Raw genomic sequence first — 27,373 nt, 5'->3', positions numbered from 1 at the left:
AAAATAGCACGTTGTCAATATTTGTAAACAACGCGTGTTTTGTAGTTTGAAGTATTCAATATGCACTTAATGTGAGAGCACGAACATAAAAGATTTATCCAAAAACGTTATTTAGCTGTTATTTTTAGCCCAACCACCTCAGTGACAAAAGGAAACTAGTAAACAGCACATATTTTGTAGTTTTAAGCATTCATCATGCATTTAATGCGACAGCACGAACTTAAAATATTTATCCATAAACGTTATTTAGCTGTTATTTTTAGCACACGACAAAAGAAACGAGTAAACAGCACATCTTTTGTAGTTTTAAGCATTCAATGTGTATTTAATGCGATAAACAGCACATTACAAATTAAATATTTCTCAAAATATGAGACTTCGAGCACGAACTTAAAAGATTTATCTAAAAACAAAATAACACATTACAAATTAAATATTTAAAAAAAAAAACATTTTGTTGACCATTTCACTGAAAACGAAAGTTAGAAATGCATTTAATCAGTTTCATGAACAAATCACAATTTTCTTATCTCCTATGCCACATAGATTTACATGCTCAATTGTCAATAGATAGGTAAAATTACCAAGTGGATAAAACAGTAGAATACACCGTCAACAAGTGGTTTCAATATATTTGACAAGTGCTTTCTCGCAGATAAAAAAAGTTTTCATGTTGCACTTGTTATTATGAAAACAGGCATGAATGTGTCTGTGACTTACGATTGGCTAAAATTAGCCGAATTTTTCAAAAATAATAGCTAATAACTCTTTATTTTTTTATTTTTAGCAAAAATGATTTTCATGGCATTGATTAACCTATAAAAGAGTATCATTACATTGAATATGAAATCAATTCGAACAGAAACTGATGCTGGCAGCCAAAGAGAAAAGACCCTGTCCATTTCTTCTTAACTTAGTGCTATATAACTTTTCTGCTAATTTACACACACACAGAGAAAAGATCCTGCGCATTTCTTCTTAGTGCTATATAACGTTTCTGCTAATTTACACACACACACAGAGCTTTAATGAGTATAAACAATGTAGAAAACACAAATAGATTAAGATCTGATGGTTAAATCAACTTCAAGATAAGATTATCTAATTGTTAGATTAAAAATAACGAGCAATCATCTTGTTCTATTTACGCTGTTGTCTTCTCATTGTATTTCCCAAGTTCTTGGTTCGCCTGCTTACAAGCTGCTTACTGTTGTCGTTTGATTGTCTAAATCAGACACAAAGTATGCAGCAGTTAAACTAACTTAAGCTACCGCGAATCTCTGTAAATGTAGGTTGTTGTAACTACTACAGTTCGATTATTTGAACATTTGTGTATATGTGTGTATTAACTGAAACAGATTCCATGGATATTTTACGATTTGTGTGAGCGTGTATATATGTTTCTTTGATGATTTGACTCTGGCTAAATATTTTTAGCGTAGAAATGTCTGATTGACTTACTATACATGATTTCATAAACTAATTCAGATAAAAGAAGTAATGCCATCATATATAAATAGAGTTGTCAATATGTACAAATCATATATTGCCAGTTAATAACTGATTTAAAATGCTTTGTTTTATTTATTTATGGTACTTTAATAAATTGTGACTGACTGGAATATTTTTTGTTTGATTGCCTGAGTTTCCTAGACAAAATTGTGACTTTTTTCTTAGCCAAATTTATTGTTTAGAACGCTTTTTTTTATGTGTCTGATATGAGTTACTGTTAATAAGATTATTAAATTTTGGACAATTAACTCCATCTTTAGAAATGAAATATCTAGATCAGTTTCATCACCGGAATTAAACCAATCAAAATGTAGAATATTGATTTCAAATTTTGGCACGAGGCCAACACGAAATGTAGAATATTGAAAAAATAGGTATTTTGTTCATGTGTAGGCGTTGTATATGAGTTTTACGGATTCTAGTAACCAGAATCTGTATTACTTATATACATCGTAACTATAACATAACTATATACCAAGTGTATTTTCATTACGTTTCTAGATTATATACACGGTGCAATATATACGTATAATAGTCGAATAGCTATAGAGAATCTTCGGAATGGTGGTTAACATAATTATATGCGTATTGCATTTCCAAAGTAACAAAACAATATGAGGTATTCCTTAAGGTCATCATATTTAAACAAACTTAGATTTTTTTTTTTTTTTTTTTTTCGTGACTTGGCTTTCTGGTTATCTATTAACTACATAGTTTTGAACTATTTAAAAAAGAGAGCCGAAATCACGTGCTTAAGAAAATATTACTTTTTTTATTGGATCGTGTTTATCTTAAACTTTATTTATGCATTTCACTTTGTTACTTCGCTACAGACAACTTCAGCACAGACTTCGACTACTTAAAGCGACTCATGTGAGTATACTCTTTTACTTGTTTCAGTTATTTGACTGTGGCCATGCTGGAGCACCGCCTTTAGTCGAGCAAATTCACCCCAGGACTTATTCTTTGTAAGCCTAGTACTTATTCTATCGGTCCTTTTGCCGAACCGCTAAGACACGGGGACGTAAACACACCAGCATCGGTTGTCAAGCGATGTTGGGAGAACAAACACAGACACACAAACATATACATACACACATACATACATATATATATACACGACGGGCTTTCAGTTTCCGTCTACCAAATCCACTCACAAGGCTTTGGTCGGCCCGAGGCTATAATAGAAGACACTTGCCCAAGGTGCCACGCAGTGGGACTGAACCCGGAAACATGTGGTTCGTAAGCAAGCTTCTTACCACACAGCCATGCAAAATTGTGTGTGCGCGTGTGTTATTTAGTTGTATTTCTAGAGTTGTACTTATGCATGTATATGCATTTATATATATATGTAGCAAAGAGCTACATATACATGTTGGCACGTCGAATGAAATGCATAGCGGAATTTCTCACCAAAGTCCAACTTTGCCTTTCATCCTTTCGGGGAATCGATAAAATAAAGTACCAATCAAATATTGAGGTCGATGTAATCGACTAACATTCCATTCCCCTCCAAAATTGCTGTCCTTGTTCCAAAATTAAAAGAAATAAGGCAGCAAGCCGGCTGAATTGTTAGCACGCCGAACAAAATGCTTAGTGGCATTTTCGTTTGTCTTTACTTACTGAGATCAAATGCCGCCGTCGAGATTAACTTTGCCTTTCATCACTTCGAAGTCGATAAAAATAAATGCTAGCTGAGCAATGGGATCGGTTTAATCGACTAACCCACTCACCTAATTTTCAGGTGCGTATTGTAGAAAGAATTAGTTATACTTATAAATTTGTATACATGTATGAATGCATGTTTAAATGTTTTTTCTTTGGGATGTCTTTGAGTATTTTCCTATGCAGAATTAAAGCCAGACACTAACAAAGTAGCAAGGCTCCTTTGTTTCAGGCAAACAGCTCATGGTGTTTCTGAATTTTTAACTTGGTTAGTCTATGCATCTATGTATGTGCATGTGTCGATATACATGTACTTCTGTAATGGATGTACACGTGTGTGTGTGTGCCTCATCATTGGGTGTGCATATGTAAATCTAACTATGTTCAGCCAAGGAACTTCAAAAGGAAAATTTCTGCAAAGTGTCACATATTTTCACTGTACCACTACTCTATTGCATTTGGCGAATGCGACTGTTTGCTTTGTTTTCTTTCATGGGAACTCCAGCATTTCAATTTTTTTAATGCAAATCTATCTGTTGTTACGTGACCCAGTGAACTTAAGAAATAGATACAAATAAAAGAAGTCGATCTATACAACAGTGCATAACTTTTGGTCCCTGTACCCTAAAACAATATCTGGTCTATTTTACTTACACAGAGTTGCTGTTTTTATCAAAATGTTTTACCAGTAATTGTTAATAAAGCTGTAAATACAATCTGGTTCTACTATGTCTTTATGTGGTCATCAGAGCAATCCTTCCTGCGTATAACATTGGAGGTGGTTTTAGCGACAATGTAATGACTCTTGGGAAGGTAATATCTTGCAGACATTTTTGAGCAGCTACTTATGATAAAGGTGATATCTTCTACTCTGGGGAGGCTCAACCGACATTTTTCTATCACAACACAGAGGTCTAAGGGTATCCTTGTCTCTCGATATTGAGAAGCTGTCTCCTGTTCCTGGCTGTTCTTTGCCTATCGTGATGTTTTACTTTTGCTGTTAAGTATACATGTATTATTTTCATTACTCTTTTTACTGTTCAGTAGATGTTGTCTAAGTGATGTGATGCGGCACTCAAATATCATTTGGATCGACCTTTTGCCTTTGACTCCATCCTTCCGTTTAATATAGATCTTGTTAGTGTCACTGTCGATGTGGGAGTTACTGGTAGTTATCTTTGTAGTCCTGATATTCAAGTTGCAGGACACTGCGAAAGCATTGTAAGATTCAGCTTTATTGAATGCAGATAGCTCTGATTTCTATACCTAACGAAGTTTGTTGAAGCATTCATTTTTTCCTCCAGCTTTACTTACAGCACCAGCAATATGCAATCTCGTCAATTCCAAGGTGTTTGTAACATTAACAATTGGAGATGGGGGTAATAGACAGACCATTGGTACCCCTACCCCTCGCTGCGTCTATTTACCAAACATGAAAACTTATCTTGACCAAACTGTATTCCTATGTCCTCTGAAAATATTGTGACCAGTTCTAAGTCTCTCTTGTCAGGAATATAACTCGAATAGAGCTTAAGGTCGTCAGCGAAAAAGGATATAGGTAATATCATATCGTGTAGTCATTAAAGATAAGCTGTCTCACATGAATATTCTTGTTGATAACCTATTTTTGTTAGAGACGAAAGTAGTCGCTTCAGTTGTTATCGATAGTTCTGTGGATCTGCTGCTGACTTTTAATGTCTCTTAAAAGCAAAGACTATAGCAGTTGGAATTTTGGCAAGGTGTTGTCATTCTAGTATCCAAAAGTTAAAAGCCATCAGTCAGTAAATTTCAGCAATGCTGCTTTGTTTCCTTCGGGACAGCTTTGTTAATGAGCTGTTCGTTACTCTTTTCTTTTCTCCTGCTGCTCATCAGTCATTACATTGTGCGTTTCGATGTGACCCTGGAGTAATACATTCAAGAAACCTGTGTACAACTTATATATAACATTCAAATAAGCTATGGACTTGTATTTTGGCTATATGCGAATCATGGTTTTAAGTCACTAGTTTGTACTAGCAACTTATCAGCCAGTCTGGCACATCTTGCTCATCGTTCGTTGTTCCTCTGACGAAGGCTGCTCTGAAGAAAATGTGTTTTCTGTACCAATAACCGCCTATCAAGTCTTTTTCATGTGATTTTCCATTCGTTAGTAACAATCGTCAAGAAAGTGTCACTGTTGATACAGTAAGATTTCCGAATGCGGGGAGCTGGCAGAATCGTTAACACAAAATGTTTAGGTTCTAAGTTCAAATTACGCCAAGACTGAATTTGCCTTTCATCCTTTCTCGGTCGATGAAATAAGTACCAGTTGAGCACTGGGAGAGATGTAATATTGTCCCCCTTTCACAAAATTTCAGGCCTTGTGTCTATAGTAGAAAGGATATAAGATTTCCGAATGCTGCGAGCTGGCAGAATCGTTAGCTCCCTGGACAAAATGCCGAGCTGTATTTTGTCCGTCTTTACGTTCTGAGTTCAGTTTCCGCCGAGGTTGACTTTGCCTTTCAGCCCAGTTGAGTACTGAGGTCGATATAATCGACTAACTCTCCCATCACACACACAAAATTCCAGGCCTTGTTCGTTTGTACCGTACTAATTTCGTAGCTCATTTAACTACATTGCATGTGTATATATGTGCGTGCGCGTGTATATTAATATATAAAATTGGATATATTATCGATATTTGTTAATCCCAGTTATCTTTATCTTGTCTGTTTTATATTTTTGATTTGCTATTTTGTGCCACCTTCCCTTTATGTCTCCGCTCAATGTAACCCAAATTAACAACACTTGAGCTTCGTATTACAAAACTCATTTATCTACGTGAAATCAAATAGTAAACGTAGTGTACCGACACTGCGCTGTGACCTTGGCATAATTCATAACAAGCCAGATCATCTGATAACACTTTTGAGGTACAGCTTTTACTCGAAATTAGAGAGAGTACTGGGTAACTGATTACTTACATAAACAACGGTCCTTCTGAGGATTGTGAGAGCTGTTAGAAATAGCAGCCAAATATCGAACAAATAATACCTTGTCTCGTTATAAAAAATTTAAAAAAAGAGACGGTATTATTTTTATATCTAAAAAAAAAAAGAACATTTTGGATTATGATAAGGTAAAATCTGGAACTACAGCACTGATGATAGATTGTACCGGTAACGGTTAATACATAGAAGAGTTCGATCGATCAATTAACAAGGGAAGTGAAGTATATGATATTTCAAGCAATTGTCCATCGTCTACTGCACTCCGTCGGTTACGACTACGAGGGTTCCAGTTGATCCGATCAACGGAACTGACTGCTCGTGGAATTAGCGTGTGAGTGGCTCAGGCACGGTACCCTTAATGCAGTTCTCAAGGAGATTCAGCGTGACACAGAATGTGACAAGGCTAGGCCTTTGAATTACAGGTACTACTCATTTTTGCCAGTTGAGTGGACTGGAGCTACGTGAAATAAAGCGTCTTGCTCCGGGAATCGAATTCACGGCCTTACGATCGTGAGTTCAATACTGGAAATGTTAAAGTTTACTGAAATTTTTTTAAATCGGTGTATTGATGTAATTTTCTACGTTGAATCTCGGAAGATAATCCACTTTTTGCAGAAATTTTTTTTTTAAGTTACAGAGGTTTAAAGTTTGATCATTTTTACCCAATCAGAAAACAGGATTTGGAAGCTGTCATTTTGTGCAAGACAGCACATGTTGTCAACTGTAAGCAAATGAAATACTGGCAGGATTCTGCTTTACGCACATCATATAACTTTTTTTATTTTGGGGAATTTTCAGAAAATTTTTGCGAATTTATATTCTACACACGGGAATTCATACGCTGTTTAGCTGTTATTTTTAGCACATCTCATACTGCATGTGTTTTAAACATTTTAATAAGCGTTGGAAACAGCTCAGTAACAGTTTGGCTTGTTACCACGGGAACAGGTACCTATGTGTCTCTGGCTTTCGACTGGCTAAAATTACCCAAAATTTGCAAACTTTAAAAGCTATTAACTCTTTATTTATTGATTAATGGCGAAAATGAATTTCATGTCAATGATTACTTTACAAAACTTCATCAATTCACCAAATATGAAATCAATTGGAACAAAAATGGAAGAAACTGGAAAGAGAAAAGATCCCGAATACCCAAACCACGCGCCTTCACGCCATTGTCTAATAGGAAAGAAAAGAGGAGTACATTGGTGATGTCGCAAAGGGTAAATGATAAAGTAAGGTGAATGTATAGTGTAAAAAAAAAGCGAGAAAGATGAGAGGGAGAGAGAGAAAGAGAGAAGTGATGTAATAAGGCATAAAGTATGGGATGTGCGGAGAGGGGGGATTATCGAAGGAAAGTTGAAAGAACCTTTCCGTCAAACCAGACAAAAGGAACAGGTGTTGATTAAGTAAGGATTAGAAGGGGATTCCGTCCTACTCGCAGTAGTAATTATAAAGTCTTCTCGATTAAGCCTGTCCTGGGGCTAAACAGCAACAATAGCAACATCCATCGCGGTCTCTAGGAGAAATGATATTATACGAGAACACATTTTCCCCCTAGAACAGTGGTTTCCTAACTTTTTTCATTGTCTCGCAACCCTACAAAAATAATATCACATTTGAAAATTTTAAAGAAGTCGATTTCTTAACAACTTTGAAAAAAAAAGTGAACCACATTTCTGCACTGTGGGTTAACAAATTAACTAAAACATAAATAAACTTTGTCTCGAGGCATAATATGCAATTGTAAATTGAAGCAATTAGAAAAAAAATGTAAACTATGAAATTGATCACAAAATTCAGTTACTCCATTTTTCCTTTGACTTTGTCAAAATATGAAACGTTCTTCTTGACTGCGATCCATGGATTCAGACGATTTCTAGGTTTTATCGTCATTGATAGAAAAAAAAGAGAAGAAATTGATTCAAACAGGTATGTCATGGTAAATATAACGAGGACATAGTTCTTGGTCATAATCTAATAGTTGAATTTACAAATGTAAAATAAGTATGGAAGGGCGACCTCCCACCCAAGCCCCAAAACAGCTGGACTAACATACCTCAAAGAAGACCTGGATGTGAAACGCTCAACATACCAAAAACTTCATGCATAGGTCTCTATCTCTCTCTCGTGTCATGGTATATTCATGCCGTTGACGAATCATGGCTTGTTCCTCCATTTATTTCTGTCTCTCGCAACATCACCCAGGTCTTTCTCACTCTGCACGTTCATTCTCTTCTTCATCCAGTCGAAGGGTAACTGTTGTAAAGAAGTTGAGATTGAATGGAGTCGTGCTAGTGTAGCTAGTCAAGGAAAAAAAGGAACGGAAAACAAAGGAAAAAGCTGGCGGGTTAAATAAAAAAAACCCAAGAACTGTGTTTATTATAATCATATAATTTTTATTCTCATTCATCTTTCAATTTAACACCGGTTTAATCAATTTTTATCATTGTGATTGTAACCCCAGTCCTGTGTAAAGACCGTCCTTGTTCTGTCCCCTCTATGTATGCCTCTATCGGCAAATAAAGAAATTCTATGACACGCGTCACTAACCACACGCAACTCGTCTCCGGCAACGATGTTCTGACACCAACCAGTCTCCGCTTTCATCTTCACCAGACGCCTGTCTACATCACTGTTATATGAACATCACACAACCAACAGACCAACGGCTGCCTCTACACACCACCAAACAGTACATCAACTTTGTCTACCAGATCAGTCCAAACCAACCACTAAGTTCTCTCACAGATTTTTGTTGTAACCTGTTATGTTATTTTATTTCATGTATGGCAATCATTGTATCTTATAACGGAGAATAAATCGTCGCTTACCAGTTCATTTTCATCTCAAATCGCATATATCATTCACACACCCTCATTTACTCCACTTCGTTATAGTATGGGCATAACTGAAGGGCATAACTACAGAGTTGTACCCACCGACTTTGGAAGGTCATAACTTTCAGAAAAATGAATATTTTTTTATGAAATTTTCTATGCATATATTATTTATTATGTAGATTCCGAATATACAAAAATTTTCGGTGAAAGTGTTTTGGAATGGGGGTGGGGGACAATTTTCGGAAATTCCAACAAAGTCCACTTAAATTCCTCTTAACTTCCAGGAAAATGAGTATTTTTTCGTGAAATTTTCTACAAATATACCTTGATGTATGTACATTTCGAGCATGTAGGAATTTTGAAGGAAACAACTGCAGGTTATTTTTGAGAAGTGTTCCCCACTCGGTGTTGTTTCGGAGCAAGTTGTCCATGTATGTTTCCCGAAGACTTAAAAGTGGCAGTAATACCAGCATGCGTGCATCCTTTCTTGGACTCATGACCACTACGTCACATCACAATCCAAGGCTATGCATTTGCAATCCAAGACAAGAGGTTGCTACAAAATATGGTAATGTGAATATCTCTTCGAAAAATCAAAGAGAAAGGGGAATACTATAGACAACTGCTTCGAAACTTCCAGCTTATGTACCTGAATTATAAATTCACGTTTGGACCAATAATAATTGAATTACTTGGTTTTGTTACTAAATTCCTCGGTAATATGGATAACTAGAGTTCTCAGATAAAAAAAAAAATGAACTACCAAACACGCGCATTATAAATACAACGGAATAGAGAATATATGCAAAAGTTTACTCAAGTTCGAAATATATTGTTTTAGTTAGCTAAGACTTCAAGTAATTGAAAAAGAAAACATAAATATACACTCTCTCCCCGAATATCTGATGGGGTGGACGTCTCCTAAGCTTACGAAGCTAACGTGGGGATGAATCAAATTATTATAATTCATACATGTAACTTCCAACTAAATGTGCTGAGTGTTACTTTCGTTTGTTCATTCACTCGTAATTATGTGTGTGTGTGTGTGTGTATACATATATGTTTGCATACATATATACATATACATATGCACACATACATACGCACTTACATGCATCTGTATAACTAGTGTGTGTACGTATGTATATATGTGTGCGTAGGTGTTTTAACCAACACTCCGACCACATTAGAAAAAAAAAACATTTGTGAACACTTGTGTGTATGTTTTCCAACTCGATCGCATTAAAAAAAAATTATCTGCATAGTAGGTTTAGCCTAGTTAGCCGCACCAACTGAAACTTAACGAAGTCATACAATTGAATGTAAGTTGATCTCATTTGTTAAATAATGCATCGAGAGGTGTGATAAAGGTCAAAAGATCAGCGAAAGCAAACAAGCATTTCATTATGGTAGGAAGGTGGGATTCTCCTCATTTGAAAGGAAGAAAAGCCTGAACTCGTTTGGTGTAACGTCTGAGGCCCAGCTTACAGTTTTGTTTTGTTTTGTTTTTTTTTGGTGGTGGGAGGTCACATTCAATATCAGATTTGTTTATAAAGTTACAGTATTTAATATTATTTATATCTTTTACTTGTTTTAGGTATATGATTGCGGTCATGCTGGGGCACCAGCTTGAAGAGTCTAACTAACACTAATACTTATTTTTTAAAAATCTGCAACTTATTCTATCGGTCTCTTTTGCTGAAACTTTAAGTTAAGTGGGGAATAAATAGACGAACACTGGTTGTCAAGCGGTGGTGGGGGGTCTGGCAAACGCGCGCGCTCACACACATATATATATGTGTGCATGTACGAATGTACATACATTCTTTTAGTATTATCTTTAAACACACAAAGCCACGAATAATCCTTTCTACTATAGGCACAAGGCCTGAAATTTTGGGGGAGGGACTAGTCGATTACATCGACCCCAGTGTTTCAAAAGAATGAAAGGCAAGTCGACCTCGACGGAATTTGAACTCAGAACGTAGCGACGGGTGAAATATTGCTAAGCTATGAATAATAGCAGGTAGATATTGGTTGAAAAACACTTTTATATTTTAAAAAATCTAAGGCTACCCTTATATATATATATATATACATGTATGTATGTATATGTATATATATGTGTGTGTGTGTATAAATATGTATGTATGTATACGACGGGCTTCCACACAGTTTCCGTCTATCAAATTCACTCTCAAAAAATACTGAACGATAGAAAACACTTGCCCCAGGTGCTGCGCGCAATAGGACTGAACCTGAAACTACGTGGCTGCAAAGCGACCTGCTTAACTACGCAGTCATGTACTCTTACTCTTTCCCTTGCGCCTTTTGATAAAAAAAAAATCTTAAAAAACATGACGTAACTCAGTCTTATAAAAAAATGTATTCTATTCATTTAGACCGAACTACGGAACATTTCTCCTATTAACCTTCACCTGGAACTCATGATATTGATGTCTTTCAGCGGTATTTTTTGGGTTTTTTTTACCTTGTTTCAGTGATTAGACTGCAGCCATGCTGGGACATTACCTTGACGAATTTTAGTCGAACTAATTGAGTCTAGATTTTCTTTTTTTTTTTAAGCCTGATACTTATTCTTTCGGTCTCTTTTGCTGAACCGCTAAGTTATGGGGACGTAAACACACCAATACCGATTTCAAGCCCAAATACACACCACACACACACACATATATACATAATGTGTGTGTGTGTGTACACACACATGACGGGCTTCTTCCAATTTCCGTCTACCAAATCCACTCACAAGGTTTTGGCTGGTCCGTAGCTATAGTACAAAACACTTGCCCAAGGTGTCACGAGGTGGGTCTGAATCCGAAGCAAACTTCTTACCACACAGACCCGCCAACGGCTGTACATGAATAACCTTCCTCTTTTTTTTTTTTTTTTTTTTTTTTTTTTTCATAAATTAGAACACATAACGAAAACAATAATTTCAAAAAACAAACATCACGTGTTGTACAACATACACTAAGTAAATCATGAAAATATGAGTCAGATCTAAAGCTTATATTACAAAACTTTAGGCAGATGTTATTATGTTTATATAATGATGATATTATGATCACAAGGATTGCAGTCCACGTCTGTTGTACAAGGGCAATGTCAGGGTATGTCTAGCTGAATGTGTGCATATCACTAACACTGGAAAACTGCGCACTTTGATTGACTCTCTTTTTACCCTCTTTTCCTTTTTTTGGCGAAAAAAAAGCGACTGTTTGAAACGTTGATTTCTTCACTCTTCCTTCCTCACGACCTATTTATATACTTGTTTGTTGTACTGGTTTCTTTTGTGTGTGTGTGTGACTTTTCTTGGAATTGATCGGATCTTGTTTAAATTTGAAATGCTTCAAATAGAAGAAATTCAAAAAGATCCATTTGATCGATAAGTTTCCTCTTATACACACACATACACACAGTGCCTGTGCTAGTAATTACATTTAAAAATCTAGCAACACCTGAGTGAAGCCTCGCAACGAGATGTCATTTTAACAAGTATTGCATTCTCGACATCCATATTTTTTGTGTGTGATCAATTGCACTTAACAGAGATTTAGGCAAGACTTCCGCCTGTCCCCACCCCCAAAACCACCCTTTTCGGGTACGGGGAATACGAATCTGCAAAAAAAATAGGCAAAAATCGACATTTCTAAATTACCCGCACCCCCACCCCCATTTCCTTCATTTATCAGAATTTTTTTTTTTTTTTTTCAAAATATGCGGAAAAATACGGAGATTATGATTCTGAAAAAAATTTTTTTAAATTTTTTTTTTTTTTTTTTTCTAAATATGCGGAAAAATACGGACAAAAATTTCAAAACATTTCTGTACTTATGGTTACGGTTTTAGGGTTAAGGTTAAGGTTTTGGGGTTTTAGGGTTAGGGTTACGGTTTTATGGTTAGGGTTTTAGGGTTAGTGTTGGGGAAAAAGTTAAAATTGAAGAAGTTGGGGAGGAAAGGGGAGGGAGGAAATTTTCACAGTGCCGATTTTTGGCAATTATCTGGAACCTTCGTATCCGACAATGGGTATTTTTGGAGAAAAAAATTACAAAAATAAACAAATTTAAGAGAAAATGGTGGGGGGACGGGCGGAAGTCTTTCCAGGTATTCCAAGTAAGTGAAATCTTGAAAATATTTTATCTCGCCGTACCATTACAGACTTTGACTCTATGTCTTCAAATAAATGTAATCTTTTTTTGCTAAAATTGCTGAAGAAAAGGCTCAAAAGACAAGAGTTTCGTCTCATTATAATCATCACCTTACTATATATCTAATATAATACCAAATATTTTTTTCTAATTCTCTTAATATATATATATAAAAGTGAGTTTGGAGGGATATATTATCCGGGCGGATACCGTATTAGCTCTCAGTTAAGTTCCAGTTAACAGCTAACCATAATGATCAATATCTAAACACCTGTGACTACATTTAGTCGTTTGTCACTCCGTGAATTCTTCCGATGGGTAATTCCGTGTTCTCTTTGCTAGACAGTAAAAGTTGTCTGGAATGTATATTCATATTAATAATAATAATAAAGAGTATGGACACTTGTACATCCACAAAATGTATTTTATAGCTATATACAGCTTATAATGACCTACACGTGCAATATCGCAAGGTTGGATTCGCAGCAGTGAGTAGTCATTGCAGCGAAAACACGTGCACATCATTATAATTTGTGGATGTACAAAATTATTATTATTAAGGCGGTGAGCTGGCAGAATCGTTAGCACGCCGAGCGAAATGCATAGCGGTATTTCGTCTACCGCTGCATTCTAAGTTCAAAATTCCCCCGAGGTCGATTCTGCCTTTCATCTTTTCAGGATCGACATATTAAGTGCCAGTGAAATCCTGGGATCGATGTAATCCCCTCACCCCAAAATGTCAGACCTTGCGCCTTTAGTAGAAAGGATTATTACGATTTCATATCAGAAATCTTGCAAAACAAATGCATATATATATATATATATATATATATGGATCTCTCAGTTTGGCTCACAGATTTTTTTATTATTTTTTTTAACTAAACAATTTGAAACTTCATATACTGGTGTAATTTCTCGCACTGAGCACAGTTTATTTTCAACATTTTTGACAAAATTTCGTATTTCAGAATTTATTTCGCGTTAAAGTTGTCATATTTGGGTAATTTTAACCAATCAACGACGGTTTATGGGGTTACCCTGGGTTTCTCGCTCATAAGGGGTTTAGCCTTACGGGGTATCTTCAGACCCCAAACATTGCTGGCCTGAGATCTCTTCAAAATATGGAGGGGGAAAAACTTCGATGCTAATACAGTATGCGGTCTACTACGTTGTCAAATAGTATAGCCAGGGTTATCTACCTTAAAAACTATTCGTTATTACCTCACCTTTCCACTTGCGATTTACCTTACATTGAAATATTGCTGAAAGATTTTTATATACATGTCATTTGGATGGAGTAAACAGCAGTCACATTTTTAAAAGATTTCAATCTGCTGGATACACAAGATGAAGCACATCCCTGCCATCGATGCGGTGCTATCATGCAGGAAAAACGAAAGCGTGACAGAGGTGGATAATCCAAGCCTGTACTTCGTTGTCCTCGAAAGGGGTGTCAAACTTCATGTTCAGTTCGTAAAGGAAACCAATTTTTCCATTATACAGACATTAACAACAAATTAAACTGCAAGCTGAGCCTGAGTAAGATTTTAGAACTAATATTTTTCTTTGTCATGGATACACCCATGACCACAGCAGTGACTCTAACAGGAAAATCTAAGAATACAATGACTGACTGGTACAATATGTGCTGCGAGGGGTAATCTTCAAGTTTAGGGGGATAAAAAAATAAATAAAAATATTCAAGGGAAATAACTGAACGACTTACCAGTATTATCCGTTTTCTTCTAGCTGTTTATAAATAAATCACACCCTAACCCTAACGTCAATCAAATCACGTGTGTGATTTATTTATAAACCGAGATGTCCGGAGAATACTGGTGAGACGTTCAGTTACTTCCCTTGAATATTTTTATTTATTTTTTTATCCCCCTAAACTTGAAGATTACCGCTGCGAGGTGTATGGAGCCATGAACGATGAGGGAAGATGGTTGGAACAAACGATAACCCCATTCAAATCGATGAAGCAAGATTTGCTGGTCGACGAAAATACAATCGAAGAAGAATGCTGAATGGCGACAACGCTGCTCTCTTCGAAGACAGTGATGCAGAACCACGAAACGACAGGAACCATGGACGTAGGAGTGATGGGCCGTGGGTTTTTAGTCCCAAACAGAGCTCAGATTGTCGATACTTTTATGTGGAACGGCGTTATTAATGTTCAACTTTTAATGTTTGATTTTACTCTATGTGTGTGTTATGTAGTTAAGAAATTCTCTTCGAAAGTACGCATTTTCTGCAGTTTCCGTATCTTCGGCATATCAATCTCCTGGAAACTGTTCAGAAACATACAACCAGATGAATACTCGCCGTCAAGCATCTACCATACTCTGAACGTCTTGCTTCCCTAGCATAGACTCATTATAGCTCCGACGTCTGGCAACTGATTAGCCACCATGTTTCCAACAACAACCTTCGCACCTTTTTGAATTCCATATATCAAACACTCATGGACATGCTTACAAATTCAAAAAACAACACAGCACTCATGACTTTTGGAAACGTTTTTTCACACTCAGAATTTCTGAAACATGGAATAGATTACTTAAATCAGTTATTAGCTGCCGAGACACTACATCCTTCAAAATTTCCATGCTTCCTGAAATTCACCATCAGTGCACCTGACGCCCCCCCCCCTACTTCTGTTTCTTCTTCCCTTTTTTTTAAAGACTTTCACTGTTCACTTCCTGTGTATATTCAATGTACTCTTCTTACAGTTTTGGTTATTTTTTCTGATGAGTTGTAGTGCACCTGAGCACTGTAGACAATAAGTTCGATATTTCGTTTTCGTATCTGGTTTGCATCTCCCTAGACACAACGAAGTTCATTATTATTATATATATTCTGCTTTAGTCTCAACTGAATAAAAACCTCTTGAGTGAAATTTGATGGAGGAAACTTAGGAAGCTCGTCTGATGGACCGTACTTGTTCTCTAGTCTCGTCTATGTGTGCTTATAGTAGATTCCATTCTGTTGCAAGCATTCGGACCCGGTCTCTTGTCTATGGACAACTTACCCTACCAGTTGCACGAACTCGGGAAAATGCCATGGATGTTGCCATTCTTTCAAAAAAGAAAAACAAAGTATTAAAACTTTATAATTTAGGTGACACTAAAGTCTGACTGTAATCACTAACACAAACTAAACAATATATATATGTGCACATACGCACGTTTACATATAGATAGAAATATATTATTGATGTATACAGTATTATATATCCATTACGGCTGATCTTATCTATCGGTTTCGCGTTAGGGATTCAACGAAGTATTCGGTAACAATCCGGTTATATAACCCTGAGCTCATCAGAGGTAGCCGATATGGAATGAAATATGGCGACTGCTCTCTAGAAATGTGTGTGTGTACATGCAGAGAAAGACAGACATCCGTATATCTACATATAGCTGTATTTGTTATGGATGTACGTATGCATGTATAGGTGTTTAAATACACACACACACACATATATATATATATATATATATATATATATATATATATATGCGCACGCTCACACATACACACAAACACACGGTTTTGTGTTCAATCCCACTGCGTGACACCTTGAGTAGGTGTCTTCCATAGCTTCGGGCCGACGAATGCCTTGCAGATTTCGTTGCCGGAAACTGAAAGAAGCCAGTTGTAAATCTTCTGATAGGACCATTCTCTTTTCTGATAAAACTTAAAATTTATATAGAGTAAGTAGCGACACATACGCACAACTTCTTAACAACGGTGTTACACAGACGTACAGGAGGGTTACCCGCCAGGCGTACAGTAGTATTAACCAAAACGCCAGAGATATAGCATTTAAACTAGGCATAGAAGATAGGGTAGTGACGCTGGCGAAGAAAGAGAACTCCATAACGATCAAGGATCATAAACCAAAAAATGCCTCTAACCCTAAATGCAGGCTGATAAACCAGGCGAAGTCTGAGATCGGACAGGTGAGCAAACGGCTTGTCAGGAAGGTCAGTAACGGCGTTCAAAATGTCTCTGACCTCGTCCTATGACGTAACACCTACAAGGTCATTACATGGTTTTAGGTCTATAGCGTAGGAGTAGACCTAGGTTTACCCAATTTGATATAGCAGATTTCTAGCCATCTATATGAAGGGAGCTCCTGTTAAAGGCACTGGACTTCGCTAGGGCCTCCATTGAAGTCAGCGACGAGGACTTACGCATTATCATGCACGCCAAAAAGAACCCCACTCTTCAGTGAGAGGTCGGCTTGGGCCAAACGTACTATTGACTAAATTGTAATGAATTTCTTCTTGTTTACAATTCAGGTTGATGATACAAGGGACGTAATTCAGATACTGTATTTATAAGTGGTCAATAAGTGAAGATAGTGTTGTCTCCCTTGTGGGAATTCATTAACTTAAAAAGTATTTTTTCTTTTGTACGCTTCTAACTTTTTGTTTTCTTTACCCCTCGGTAAGTTACTACATTGTATGTAATCTTTACGCTATGGAATTCGTTAAATATCCTCTGTATCCCGTCAGTCGTTGTAGACAACGCTTATTTTTACTTTGGAAAATTTACAATTATATTTCAAGTAAATCTATCAACTGTACAGTCCACATCGCCTGTACACCACATACCTCCATCATTTTCCTGCACAAGATGCATAACGCCAATTCCCTAAGTCCTTCCTATATTTCGACAATACAGGTGTGTATGTGTCTACCACCACTCCTTGACAACAGGTGTTGGTTTCTTTGTGTCGCCATAACTTAGTGGTTTGGCAAAAGAAAACGATAGAATAAGTACTATGCCTAAAAAGATAAGTACTGGCTAAACTCTTCAAGACAGTGCCCTAACATGACCACAGTGCAATGGCTGAAGCAAGTAAAAATTAAAAGATGCATTTGCTTAAGAGTGTTTACCATGTTTTAAATTTAAACAATTTCATTTTAAAGTAATTGTTCAGTTTGGTTGGATAGAAAAAAAAAATAAGGGGGAGATAAGTAGTAAAAGAAGCAAATGGACGAATCAATTTTAGAGGAATCGTGGATTATCATTCAATTAAGAAAAGCTGGAAGACAACATTCTTCAGTGGTTAGCATATGAGTGGCTGTGTGGTAAGTAGCTTGCTTACCAACCACATGGTTCCGGGTTCAGTCCCACTGCATGGCACCTTGGGGCAAGTGTCTTCTACTATAGCCTCGGGCCGTCTAAAGCTTTGTGGGTGGATTTGGTAGACGGAAACTGAAAGAAGCCCATCGTATATATATATGTGTGTTTGTCCCCCCACCATCGCTGGTGTGTTTACGTCCCCATAACTTAGCGGTTCAGCAAAAAGAGACCAAGTAAAAGAGTACATTATTCCATTTTAATTGTAATTTCTTTTTTGAGATAGAGTGATGTAGAAAATTCTGGCTGTGTGGTAAGATCCTTACTTCCCAACTACATGGTTCCAGGTTCAGTCCCACTGCATGACACCTTGGGCAAGTGTCTAGCCTTTGGTCAATCAAAACCTTGTGAGTGGATTTGGTAGACAGAAACTGAAAGAAGCCCATCATATATATACATATGTGTGTGTGTGTGTTATTGCGTCTGTGTTTGTCCCCCCCTCAGCTTTACAGTCCCATGACATAGCAGTTTGGCAAAAGCGACTGATAGAATAAGTACCAGGCTTTTAAAAAATAAGTACTGGAGTTAATGCATTCAACTAAATGTTCGTCAACGTGGTGCCCCAGAATGGCCACAGTCATGACTGAAACAAGTAAAAGATAAAGAATAAAAGCCTTGGTGACCATTCTTTGTAGGTTGTGTAACAAACAAAATGCTTCCATTTTGATTCTTTTTCTAAGAGTAATTATCTTTTAAAGTTTATCACTATATTATTACTATGCTAAATCCATATTTTTCGAGGATTAGTTTATACTAACATATGTATTTCAAATGATTTTTCTAATCTAAGATATATTGGTTTCAAATTTTGGCCCCAAGCCAGCAAGTTCAAGGGAATGGGTAAATTAATTCCATTGACCCCAGTACTCAACTGGCCCGTTTTTTATCAACCCCAAAAGGATGAAAGGCAAAAGTCAGCCTTGATGGAATTTGAACTCAAAACATGAAGATGGATGAAACACTGCTAAGCATTTTGTCCGGCGTGCTAACGATTCTGCCAGCTTGCCATTCTGCTTTCTCATCTAAGATATATTGCTGACACACTTCGTCTTTTAAGGAAGTTTTCAAGTATAATCATTTCCCTAAATACCAAATGAAAACAATTGAAAATAATCCATATTATACATATATGCCCACATCTGTCTCTATTCACTATCTGTATATTTAAGCAATTTTTGGCATGATAGTGGATGCATCTCTTTATTTTAACCCTTTAATATTCAAACCAGCAATATCTGGCCTAAATGTTCTACCTGTTTTATGTTCAAACCAGCCAGATGCAAACTCTCACATCTACCCTATAATGTCCTTCCAAAAATAAACAATCACATCATGAAAATCTCAAAGCTGCAAGATGATGCATGATTAATTCAAAACAATATGAATAAAAAGCATTACATTTGACAGAATAATCTGAAAACTAAAGGCTTGAATATGGAGGACAAGTTTTGTCTTCTATAATAATTCCATTCCCATCCAGGATTTGTTACAGGAATTACCTATATTACCAATGTTTTATTTTATTGACCCCTACCTCTTGGTATCAGTGAAGTTTGAACTCATAACCTGAAGGTCCACCACTAACACTACAGGAAACTTGTCTGCTGCCCTAACCATTCTACCAATCTACCATCTGTTTTTCACAATGTTTTTATTTATTCCTCCTTTCCATTTATTTTCTTTTAGTTAATCTGCAGTCATAACCACACCATCCAAAACAGCAAGTTAGAGATAACAGAGTGAGGATCACACTTTCAAATTATGTAATTTATTGAATTTTATTTTTACTTTTTCCCTTTTATATATATATATAATATATATAATATATATATATATATATATATATATATATATACATATATACATATATACATTTATTCTCTGGCCCCACCAGCAAGATGTCCAAATGCTGCTAGATCATGTGAACTCAATAAATCCATCCATACAGTTCACCATGGAAAAGGAACAGAACAATCAGCTGGCATTCCTGGACGTATTAATAACACGCACCGAGTATGGATTCAGGACATCCGTATATCGCAAGCCAACCTTCACTGGACGATACCTTAACTTCAATTCCCACCATCCATACAGTGTAAAGAGAGGAATTGCTCAGTGCCTAAAACACCGAGCAAAGAATATAAGTAGCGATCGTGATACCCACCACGAGGAAATGATCAAGCTCAGTAACAATCTATTAAGAAACAACTACCCCAAGAACATACTATCTACTCCAATTATGAAGAAAAGAGAGGCTGAAACCAATAAACTGTCTACAGTCTGTCTACCCTATGTGAAAGGCCTCTCCGAAAAGATACAAAAGATATGCGGCCCATATGACATCAGGGCAGTATTCAAGAGCAATACAACACTTCGCAAATATCTCCTTCGGGTAAAACCACCAACAGAAGAGAATATGACCAAAAACTGCGTGTACTCCATCCCATGCAGCTGTGGTAGGTTATACAAAGGCGAAACATGTCGCCCCCTCAAAATAAGGGTAGAAGAACATCGCAAAGCTGTGACACGAGGAGATATCGATAAATCGGGTATAGCTGATCATGTATGGAAAAATGGAAACCACCTCCCCCTGTGGGATGAAGTTAAAATAATAGACAGGGAACAACACTGGAAAATACGAAAACTAAAAGAAGCAGCACATATGCTAGGACACAACAACCTCCTAAGCAGACCGAGTGCAGATATGAATAGCATATGGGAACCGGTATTGAGGAAGGATAGAAAAATAATAGATTTATAAGCCTTAAAATTCACCCCATAATTGCCCATGGGCATATGGCGTAGTGGTTAAGAGCGCGGGCTACTAACCCCAAGGTTCCGAGTTCGATTCACGGCAGCGACCTGATTAATAATAATAATATAATAATAATAATAATAGTAACATCGATAGGAATGAGAACCCAGGTTCAAAATTTCCCCAAGACACCTGATGAAGGCTGGAGGGTATATCAGCCGAAACGTTGTGTTAACAACAAACAAGATGAGGACGAATATCCGTCAAATGTAGATAATGTAAATAATATATACATATATATATATATATATATACATATATACATATATATATATATATATATAAGAATTTAAGGAATGGAGAAAACGCATGTTATAATTGCATACTTTATTCCTACGTATGTTTCAAAGGATTACAACCTGTGTGATCCATAGGGATCTTTGATATTAAAATTGTAACCTTCTCATCAGGGAAAGCATAATGTCTTATGTTTAAGACGATTCCCATGCTTTCCCTGATGAGAAGGTTACAATTTTAATATCAAAGATCCCTATGGATCACACAGGTTGTAATCCTTTGAAACATATGTAGGAATAAAGTATGCAATTATAACATGCATTTTCTCCATTCCTTAAATTCTTAAATATACTCAAATACCCAAAATTTCAAGGAGTTCCTGCCTTAAAAACAGGAACTAAACCACAGATATTTTGTGTTCTTTGCTACATTGGTTTCTATTAACCCATTTATTCTATCAGAAGAATTTTTATTCATTAAGATAGAAGAAATACACATAATTATATATATATATATATATATATATATATATATATTCAGTAAAGAGATCCCTGTCTTTTATAAACTTAGGTCATTTTTTGTTTAATGAATTATTTTTTCGCCCATCTTATTTGCATTTTATTTGTTTGCTCTTTTACTTATGCCATGTTTTTCTCCTCCTGTCTCTTCATAACTAGAGAGATGATTGCTCTCATTTTTAACAAACACTATTTGATACCCTGTAATTAAAAATCAAAAATGTCCGTCCTTATAACAATCAATTAATTAACTGGTTTACATTAACTGCTAACATTCAACACTTACATCACTGGTTAGACCAAAAACTGACAAAATACATATCCACATTATCTGTCCATATGGACGATGTATATGATGAATATGACATCACCCATGTCCAGGAGAGGCTGGCAAGTAATTTATTTATTCATTTATAAGATGCTCAGCTTCCTTACAGCTACTTCTTCTGCTCAGCCCAACTTCTCCTAGCCTGCTAATTTGCTATGGGACATCTTTCCTTATGAAATTGCACTAGGCTGATTTCTTGTCTGCAATGATCTCTTTTGGGTCAGGATTAATGCTGAAGTCCTTTAGAACAGACTGAGAGTATCCATGTGGTATTTGTGCTCTCCACTGACTGGACATCTACTAAGTTGCTGTTGAAAGCTGCTTCAGAAGTCAATCAATATCTGTTCTGGCATTGTGACTGAACCACTGCAGCTGAGCTCTTCACAGAGAAGTGTGGGTGGTGTGCAACACTGCTTGATTGAGAACCTCAAAATACGCCCTACTAAAGAACATGCAGCATTTTGCACAATGTCTCACTGACATGCAGCAAGTGTGGCAGAAAAACAACTCTGTAGATCTACAACTTGCTTCAGAAGCAGAGACCACCCTCACCTAGGTTCCTTGCAGAGTCTACTGAAGGAGATGCTAGACTTGGCAGTGAGCATGGACAGCAGTTAACAGCCAGTAGAATCTGATTCTCAGTCAAGATTGTAGACACCACTAAATCTTTGTTAGGGGATGACTGATACAAAATGTCATCTTTTTTGTTTTGTTATGTTTATTTGGTTGGTTGGTTGGTTGGTTGGTTGGTTAATTTTTGTGCTAATGATGGGGCTGAAATCATTGCCAGCTGATAGAACTTGTTCTTACCTTACTGCATGTCATACATATAATCATTCATTCATCCATACACAAATACACACACACACACACATTCATACATATATACACACACATTATTTTTTAATATCTATATGCAGATAAACAAAAATATAATGGAAACGTATGTATACATATATATGTATGTATATACGTCCCCGTAACTTAGCGGTTCGGCAAAAGAGACCGAAAGAATAAGTACTAGGCTTCCAAAGAATAAGTCCTGGGGTCGATTTGCTCGACTAAAGGCGGTGCTCCAGCATGGCCACAGTCAAAAGACTGAAACAAGTAAAAGAGTAAAAGAGTAAATATACAGTAATCCCTCAACTATCACGGGTATTATGTTTCAAAACCACCTGGGATACGTGAAAATCCACAAAGTAGAAACAGTACAGTATTGCATATTTTTTATTGTTTTTTAATTTGTATATATTTATTTTCTTATAAATGCAAAACAACACCACAGAGGAATCAATGTAAGCTTAAATGATAAACCACAATATGACGAGGGATTACTATATATATATATATATATATATATATATATATATATATATATATATACATATATATATATATATTATTATAAAATCTGGTAATTAATCATATATTAATTAATATCGATTAATTATCAGGAGGCCAGCACATCTAAAGAATCAAAGAGATTCAGAAATAATATCTGCAATCTCAGGGGATTAAGGTACACTTTTAAAAAATAACGTTGACCACTAACGTGGACAATTAATGTACTAGAAATAGATCACATCTTGTGTCTATTAAGAACTAAATTGTTCTCAACATGAAATATAGCAGCATACCAAAACGTGAGCGGGCAAGACATTTAAAATCACCTAAAAAAGCATTCTCAAACAGGGACCGGTTTCGGATTTAACAAATCTTACCATTTGTCCATTCCTCTTCAGCCTGATTTGTAATGTAACAGCAATTATCAGAATCGTATACATAGTTGCCCACCGCCATGGGTGCGCGTGCATATGGTTCTGCTAATTACAGCTTAATGGTAAAATTCATAAGTCTTCGTTTTGGCACGCCAATTCCAGGAATATATCAGCAGAAAATATTTACTGCGTCGTATATATTCAGTATGAGAACATGGGCATTGGGTAAATATTATTATAAAATCTGGTAATTAATCATATATTAATTAATATCGATTAATTATCAGGAGGCCAGCACATCTAAAGAATCAAAGAGATTCAGAAATAATATCTGCAAATGAAGACTTTTGAATTTTACCATTAAGCTGTAATTAGCAGAACCATATGCACGCGCACCCATGGCGGTGGGCAACTCGGTATACAATTCTGATGATTGCGGTTACATTACAAATCAGGCTGAAGAGGAATGGACAAATGGTAAGATTTGTTAAATTCGAAACCGGTTTGAGAATGCTTTTTTAGGTGATTTTAAATGTCTTGCCCGCTCACGTTTTGGTATGCTGCTATATTTCATGTTGAGAACAATTTAGGTCTTAATAGACACAAGATGTGATCTATTTCTAGCACATTAATTGTCCACGTTAGTGGTCAACGTTATATATATATATATAGATGAGAGACAGATATCTCCATATAGAGTACACTTCGTAGTACTCGAGATTTAAACTTGAGCAGGTAGAGGGGTAAGGATAAGCAAGTAAGGTGTAAGTCAATATAGAAAAAATATCAAATACATTTAATACAAAAAATATGCACATGTTTACATACAAAAAGGTCTGAGTTACACAGAATAGAAATGATATCAGGAATTAAAAGGGTTGAATAAGAGTTTTACGAGTTCAACAGCTGTTTCCTGGTGTTTGATGGTCCAAAGTAATAATTGTAAATTGATTCTATCATCAGATAATACCAGCTTCTGTCTTCAGGGAAGAATTTTACATTTGAGGTGTTGACAGGAAGGAGATTAAAGATGGATATATATATATATATATATATATTTACGGAGATGTACTTGCATAGCAAGTGACCTGATCTGAGATTGTGTGCTGAAGCAAAAACAATTGTGTGTTTATATGTGTGTGTGTGTGTGTGTGTGTGTATACAACCTTCGGCAGAGTAACAATCATGTATACAACTTGAACAGACACACATATCAGTACATAAACATACATACACATGTACACACACATAGATACATCTACACACTTACATACCTAAATACTCACATACATACATGTACATACACACATACATACATGCATACATACATGCCTATAGGCATGCACCCATGCATACGCATATACACATGCATACGCATGTACACATGCATACGCACATATTTACATGTACACATACATATATATGTACATACATACATACGTACATACATACATATCATGAACTAACTGTTACTTTCTCAGATGCAGCACAGAATTTTGTCAGTGAACAGGTTGTGGTCTCAAAGAGAAAAAAAAAAATTCTTTTTATATTCCATGTTAGGTGACCAGGGTGTGCGAATAAGAATACAAGAGTTATAGAATGGAGTAGGTAAGATCCGGGCTACATATGTTTCATAGCAGGTGGAACCTCAGAAGTGGTAAAAATCCAAGCAAGGTGTATACCACCAGCTACTCTTCAGACCAAGGAAGGTTACATTGTCGCAAGGATGTACATGTTGACACATGGAAGATTCAGTCAGAATGCCTGTTTAACATTTAATAATATTGACTTGCTTTTCACTAGGTTTAAGCTAGGTCTTTGAAACAAAATATTTCAAAGACTGCTTGATACAGGAAAAAAAAGGTAATTTGTCATAATATATCACATTCATATATTGAGATGATATAATATGTCTTGAGTGAGCTTGTGTGATTATATTATATTTTATTATATCAATAAGTTATCTATGTCTAACTTATGAAATGAGATTCAAATATTTATTTATCTGCAGATTTGGGAACTAATCACATCTTGTTACTATGGAAGACAAATTCTGTGATGTTAAAACTAATTATGCCTTAGAAGATTTGAAAAACTTTAAAAACAAGCAACTACTTCTCATATTTGCTTCTGGAACTCATTATGACATCGGTTATACAATTGGAGGACAATTCAGTAAACAGATTACCAACTTTTGTGCCCAATTCCCAGAAATGAAATCTTCCTTGCTTCCTTACTACAACTGTTGTGAAGGAAGATCCGTCTATGAGGGTTTCTTGGCATCATGTAATGCAGCATTTCCTCAATATGTTGAAGAAATTAAAGGAATGTCTGATGGATCAGGTGTGGCTTTTGAAAATCTTTTCCTTTTAAATTGCTTAAATGAGATGATAACATTTTCAAACAAATGCACTGATATTGAAGATGTTGCAGGCTGTTCAACTATATCTATTAATAGACCTGATTTGAAAATATTGGCCCACAATGAAGATCATAGTCCCTGTATGGAAGCATATTCCTATATTGCCTGTTGTAAGATTGATGATAGCTTTGTGAAGAAGAATGTTGTTCAAGAAGACCGGGAATATATTACAAACTATTGTTATCCAGGTTTCCTACCTGGAGGGACTTTTGGTTTCAATAATCATGGAATGATTTTTACATGCAATGGTCTTTATCCAACAGAAGCACATCGAGAATGCATTCCAAGACGATTCATTGACAGAAGTCTTTTGAGTGCATCCAGTGTTACACAAGCTGTCAAGATTCTAGAGAACAACAAACATGGTATGGCTTATGGAGTGTGTTGTAATATGGCTTCAGTGAAAGACAAAGATAATATGTGGGCTCTTGAAGTAGGACCTAAACATCAACATTACCTTCATACATTTCCACAACAGAATGATCCAAACAAAGATTGTCATTATATTCATGTCAATTTTGCCAAGTATCTGGAAATGGAACAAATACCTGCTGTTAGGTTCGGTAGCACAATGAACCGTTATAAGCGTGCAACTAGCTTACCTCCTCCGCGCTCTGTTTCTGACATTTGTAACATCCTTGGTGACACAGAATCCAAAGAATATCCAATTTACCGAACTCCAAGACCCACAGATCGTTCCCTAACTCTATCAACAGCAGTTTTTAACATTTTGGAAAACAAAGTTGATATCCATTTAAAGAACACCAAGGATGACAAAACACCAGCATTTAGTTTGCCCCTGAATATGTTGTAAAGATCACAAACAATTGTGTCACAAATAGTATTGTTCTGTTAGAAGCCTGGATCCTGAATTGTTTAATACAAATTAAAGAATTTATACATTATAAAAGCTTTCTTGTTATAAAACTGATTCTGAATCAATGAAAACATTACATTATTTACTGTGTTCTCTTTCTTTTTATTCTTATTAACAGTTTA

The 27,373-nt window shown here is 36.1% G+C and overlaps 2 protein-coding genes across 30 annotated transcripts in view; both read left to right on the top strand.

Moving 5' to 3' along the window:
* Positions 1-1,215: 1,215 nt before the first annotated feature.
* On the top strand, positions 1,216-27,332 carry LOC106871648 (beta-alanyl-dopamine/carcinine hydrolase). Of its 15 annotated transcripts, none has more exons than XM_014918221.3 (3): positions 1,216-1,288; positions 2,346-2,385; positions 25,964-27,332. In XM_014918221.3, the coding sequence occupies exon 3, from the start codon at positions 25,992-25,994 to the stop codon at positions 27,186-27,188; it is 1,197 nt and encodes a 398-aa protein (XP_014773707.1). In that variant the 5' UTR covers positions 1,216-1,288; positions 2,346-2,385; positions 25,964-25,991; the 3' UTR covers positions 27,189-27,332. The 15 variants fall into 15 exon arrangements, with proteins under 15 accessions (XP_014773707.1, XP_089222732.1, XP_089222731.1 ...); XM_089366606.1 differs by lacking the exon at positions 1,216-1,288 and adding an exon at positions 20,023-20,075; XM_089366605.1 differs by lacking the exon at positions 1,216-1,288 and adding an exon at positions 20,023-20,099.
* The window catches only part of LOC106871638 (beta-alanyl-dopamine/carcinine hydrolase), a 35,042-nt gene continuing 8,884 nt past the window's right edge, over positions 1,216-27,373 (top strand). For 2 of the 15 annotated variants that reach the window (XM_089366592.1, XM_089366591.1), the window contains exons 1-2: positions 2,354-2,385; positions 20,023-20,099. The gene's annotated coding sequence lies outside the window, so the exon portion shown is untranslated. Of the gene's footprint in view, positions 1,289-2,296; positions 2,386-10,267; positions 10,333-10,996; positions 11,037-13,062; positions 13,145-20,022; positions 20,100-27,373 lie in introns of those variants that run through there. The other 13 variants (XM_089366594.1, XM_089366600.1, XM_089366601.1 and 10 more) reach the window with 12 other exon arrangements.

Source organism: Octopus bimaculoides, chromosome 19 (assembly GCF_046866305.1).
Source record: "Octopus bimaculoides isolate indiv1 chromosome 19, ASM4686630v1, whole genome shotgun sequence".
Taxonomy (NCBI): domain Eukaryota; kingdom Metazoa; phylum Mollusca; class Cephalopoda; order Octopoda; family Octopodidae; genus Octopus; species Octopus bimaculoides.
This window is presented reverse-complemented; position numbering and strand designations above follow the sequence as displayed.